This window comes from Clupea harengus, chromosome 19, assembly GCF_900700415.2.
Source record: "Clupea harengus chromosome 19, Ch_v2.0.2, whole genome shotgun sequence".
Taxonomy (NCBI): domain Eukaryota; kingdom Metazoa; phylum Chordata; class Actinopteri; order Clupeiformes; family Clupeidae; genus Clupea; species Clupea harengus.
The window spans coordinates 6,306,448-6,311,447 of record NC_045170.1 but is presented as its reverse complement, the minus strand read 5'-3'; the positions used below and the strand labels follow the sequence as shown (position 1 = coordinate 6,311,447).

The following is a 5,000-nucleotide window of genomic DNA, read 5'->3' as shown; positions in this document are numbered from 1 at the left end:
TCTCTATGATGTGCTTGTCCGGCTCTCCTGTCTGGCTCTTTGGCTCCCTCTTGTGGTAGATCCAGAGAAAAATGGCCTTCTATGCCACAGTCATCTAAGGCCTACACTGGCTCATCGCTCTTTCTTCTTCTCCTTTTTCTCTGATCTCTCTTTCTTCTTCTCCTCCTTTTTCTCTGTCCCTCTGGTCCTGTTCTCTTTGTCATACCACCGCTCACGTCATGTGACTGTCCTATCTATCCCTGTCGTAGATCACCTTCGACCTCTGAACTTTCACTTCTCTCACAGCCACAAGAGCATGCTGACCAGCACTTTAAACATACAGTACTGAGTTAACGCAGAGAGGTCAATAATAATAATAATAATAATAATAATAATAATAATAACAATAATAATGGTGTGATCATCATTGTCATAATCTTTCTCTAGTCTTAATAGGCTGATCTGTAAGAGGGACAGGTGTGGTTAAGTGCTTCAAGATGACCACCTGTGTCTCACCACGCAACACAACACACACTCGGCCCTCACACACACCACACACACACACACACACCACTTTTAAAAAAGACTAAACATAGGAAAAAACAAATACACAAGGTTGCACCAAAAGAGCGATGAGTCATATGTAGTCATCTCTTCTAGTATTACCCAAGCCAACACACTCACACACACACACACACACACACACACACACACACACACACACACACACACACACACACATGAAAACATTTACCCATCTTCCAGGTTGCATGTGACTGGAGAGGCACCCTGACCTGAAGGTTGTTTTGTTTACACATTCAGCACAGATAGAAATCTATTCATCATCACAAAGAAGGCTGTGGACTGTTAGGGAAAAAAACAACAAAACAAAACAAGTCAAAAAAATGGGGAAAACATTCCAACAGCGGAGTACATGAAGCAGACACCATTAATAATATAGTTTCCCTCTTTCTCAAGGAACGACTGGCACTGCTTGATGACATCGTCAGCCAGTCTGTCACTGTTTGATGACTTCACTGGGACTCAAACAGCATGGAGCCCTCAGCTTAACAGAAAAAAATTGGGTCATTTTAATGAATCATTTTTAACTAAAAAGTGTGTATGTTTTGACTAAAGAGGCGATCACTCGCTCAGGATAGCAGACATCATGTCGACTTCTTCACCAGTGAAGGAGTGTTTCCGCCATGCCACCCTGAGATGATGCCAAACGTAGCCAGGCATGCCCACAGTCTGCCCCCTGGTGGAGAACCATAGCCATGCCAGGCAACCAAGCACTTCTCCTTCAGCTTCTCATTACAGCTGATTCAACTTTCACAACAAAAAATGGAAGTTGCCCCCTAGAACATTCTGGAACAAGCCTGACTGTTCTGGGTAGCCTAAAAAACTACTGTGGGATTCTAGAACATTCAAGGAAATCTGGAATCTTGTGATTGACATCAAAGAACTGGCAGGGCATCTAGCAGTGCTCAGGCATCCTTTTCACCCACCTCACACACGCACACACACACACACACACACGCACACACACACACACACGCACACACACACACACACACCCAAACCCAGCACAGAAGCTTCTGCACCTCTGTGCAAACCTCCTCCAAAGAATTGCACCAGTTGTAATATTGTATAACAATGTTATAACTACATACACTAAATGTGATAACGTGTAAATACTCTGTAAAATTTTTGCCTACAGTACAGTAATCCGGATAGAAAACAAAAAAACAAAACAAAAAATAGATGGAGAGGGAAATAAAACAATTTTTGAGGGCAGATTCTTTTTGTTTAGCGTGAGTTTTTGTTTGTGAAAACCCCCGTGTCTACCAGTCCCGTCGGCCTCCTCAGTCGGCCATGCTGGAGTGGCCCTCGATGCTGATCTTCACCTCCCGGGACAGGAACAAGGCTTTGGGGGGGGCGAGGGGGTGCTCCTCGTCGGGCCTTTCCACCTTGCGGCCCTCGGGGGCCGACCACCTCCGCTTGCGCGTCACTGGCTTGGGGGGGGGGTCCGGGTCGAGGGAGTCGGGGGGGGCCCTGCAGCTCCCCCCCCTCTCCCCCGGCCTCAGTTCTCCGTTCTCTGTGCCGCTCGCCCCCCCCCGGCCAGCCCGGCGCTGCCCGTTCTCCTTCTCCCCTCCTCCGCCCCCGCCCCCGCCCCGCGCCCCCCAGACGCCCAGCAGCGAGGCCTTGGGGGGTTTGAGAGGCGGCGGCGGTGGCGGCGGCGCCAGGTAGTGGGTTCCGCTCTGGTTCTCCGCCGTTTGGTTCTGGTTCTGGTTCTTCTTGAGGGCGCCGTTCTTGAGGTTCTTGAGGCTGAGCGAGATGCAGACGTCCCCCACGGAGAGCTTGGTGCAGGGCAGCTCCAGTGTCTGGGTGGTGCGCTCGGGGCAGCAGGAGGACCAGCCCTGGCCGAACACGAAGAAGGGGTACTCCATCAACACCTCCACACTCACCTGGGCCAGAGAGAGAGAGGGAGGAGAGGGAGAAGGAGAGGGAGGAGAGGGAGGAGGAGAGAGATGGTGAGATACAGAGAAGAGAGAGGAGAAGAGAGAGGAGAGGGAGGAGAGGGGGAGATGGTGTGATACAGAGAGAGAGGGAGAGGGAGAGAGAGGAGAAGAGAGAGGAGAAGAGAGATGGTGAGATAGAGGGAGAAGGAGAGGGAGGAGAGGGAGGAGGAGAGAGATGGTGTGATACAGAGAGAGAGAGAGAAGAGAGAGGAGAAGAGAGATGGTGAGATAGAGGGAGAAGGAGAGGGAGGAGAGGATGAGAGGGAGGAGAAGAGAGATGGTGTGATACAGAGAGGGAGGGAGAAGGAGAGAGAGGAGAAGAGAGAGGAGAAGAGAGATGGTGAGATAGAGGGAGAAGGAGAGGGAGGAGAGGATGAGAGAGAGGAGAAGAGAGATGGTGTGATACAGAGAGAGAGGGAGGGAGGGAGAGAGAGAGATGGTGTGATACAGAGAGAGAGAGAGAGAAAGGGGGAGCAAGAGGGGAGAGAGAGAGACAAATAGAGTGATAAGAAATAAAACACACACACACACATACACATACACAAATATCAAATCCATCAGCACCCCTTCTCACCACAAGCTGAAGTGGAACGAACACGTATACACAGATCAGTGTGTATCTATGAATGTGTGTGTGTGTGTGTATCTGAGAATGTGTGTGAGTATGTCTATTTGAGAGGGAGAGAGAGTGAGTGTGTGTGTGTGTGTGTGTGTGTGTGTGTGTGTGTGTGTGTGTGTATGCGCGCACACTGCTTCAGTGAGGGCTGGTAAGGTGATACTGGCCTCTCCAGCTGGGAATCTGAATATAGCATTGAGTAGATCAAACACACACTTTCACCCCTAACAGAGCTAGCATGACAATGACTACCATATACTACAGCTACATCATTTGCTATCTGCTTTAAAACAACAACAACAACAACAAACAACAACAACAACAGACTGGGATTAAAATAAACCAGCTTCTTTAACATGGAGCTGACTTCTCAGAACTCTAGAACAGAGTCACAGAAAACCACCCAATCAGACCCATGCAGAGTGCTGAGGTGGTCATGTTTTACACAACAAAGGCACTAAGCCAAAGTCACTGTCTGTCTGTCTGTGTCTGTCTGTCTGTGTCTGTCTGTCTGTGTCTGTCTGTCTGTGTCTGTCTGTGTCTGTCTGTGTCTGTCTGTCTGTCTGTCTGTGTCTGTCTGTCTGTCTGTCTGTCTGTCTGTCTGTCTGTCTGTCTGTCTGTGTCTGTCTGTGTCTGTCTGTCTGTCTGTGTCTGTCTGTCTGTCTGTCTGTCTGTCTGTCTGTCTGTCTGTGTCTGTCTGTCTGTCTGTCTGTCTGTCTGTCTGTCTGTCTGTCTGCCTGTCTGTCTGTCTGTCTGTCTGTCTGTCTGTCTGTCTGTCTGTAGCCATGGTGAATCTGTCTGTGCTGCCACCACGCTTTGACAAACACTGTTGACAATGTTGTGCTTGACTGCCAGCACTGTGAGTGTTGCGTATTGTTCGACGCAGAGGTCATTTCATCTAAATAAAGCACTGGGATGGGCCCATACCCCCAGATAGAACTCAATGAGCTCAATGAGTTACGGCCGACACGGAACACAAACAACATCTCAGATACCTGATCTTTACCTGCCTGGTTAACCCTGTGGATAAAACCTAGACTCACTGTGACACATTCACATTATTATCTCTTGAGTTCTTCAAGGGTTAACAGTGTCATTTATTATCTATGTTTATTATCAGCACAGTGTTCTGTTCGCAGTAGACACACACACACACACACACACACACACACACACTGTTATACCTGCCCACATACACAGACACACACACACACACACACACACACACACACACATACACTGTTATACCTGCCCACATACACAGACACACACACACACACACACACACACACACACATACATACACTGTTATACCTGCCCACATACACAGACACACACACACACACACACACACACACACACAAACACATACACTGTTATACCTGCCCCCCGCCCCCCCCACACACACCACACACACACACACACACACACACACACACACACACACACACAAACAAACACATACACTGTTATACCTGCCCACATACACAGACACACACACACACTCACCTGTGCGCGGTGCTCGCCGACGGCGAACTGCACGATGGCGTAGTTGGGCGTGGGGCTGCCGCTGATGCGCTCGACGGTGCTGGAGTCGATGCGCAGGTCGGCGCTGATCTCGGCGCTCTGCAGGAAGTCCTCGGTGCCCAGGTCCTCCACCCGCTTCAGCTCGCCGTCCGCCAGCTGGATGATGGAGCCCTTGGCGAAGTAGGGGGGCAGCGAGGGGGGGGCTGCGGGAGGGAGCGGGGCGGGGGGCAGGTGCAACTGGGTCTGCACCAGGGGCAGGTGCAACTGCGCCTGCATCACCTGCCCCGCGTGGGGGGGTGGGGGTACGGGGCGGGCATCTCGAAGGAGGAGTCCCCTTTGGGAGGCGCGGGCGCCAG

The 5,000-nt window shown here is 50.5% G+C and overlaps 1 protein-coding gene across 1 annotated transcript in view; it reads right to left on the bottom strand.

Moving 5' to 3' along the window:
• Positions 1-1,032: 1,032 nt before the first annotated feature.
• The window catches only part of LOC105911182 (ataxin-1-like), a 92,290-nt gene continuing 88,322 nt past the window's right edge, over positions 1,033-5,000 (bottom strand). The window contains 3 exon segments of the mRNA XM_031585656.2: positions 1,033-2,447; positions 4,627-4,929; positions 4,932-5,000. The exon segment at positions 4,932-5,000 is cut by the window's right edge and continues 2,114 nt beyond it. Of these exon segments, the coding sequence (XP_031441516.1) occupies positions 1,845-2,447; positions 4,627-4,929; positions 4,932-5,000 (975 nt within the window). The 3' untranslated portion in view covers positions 1,033-1,844.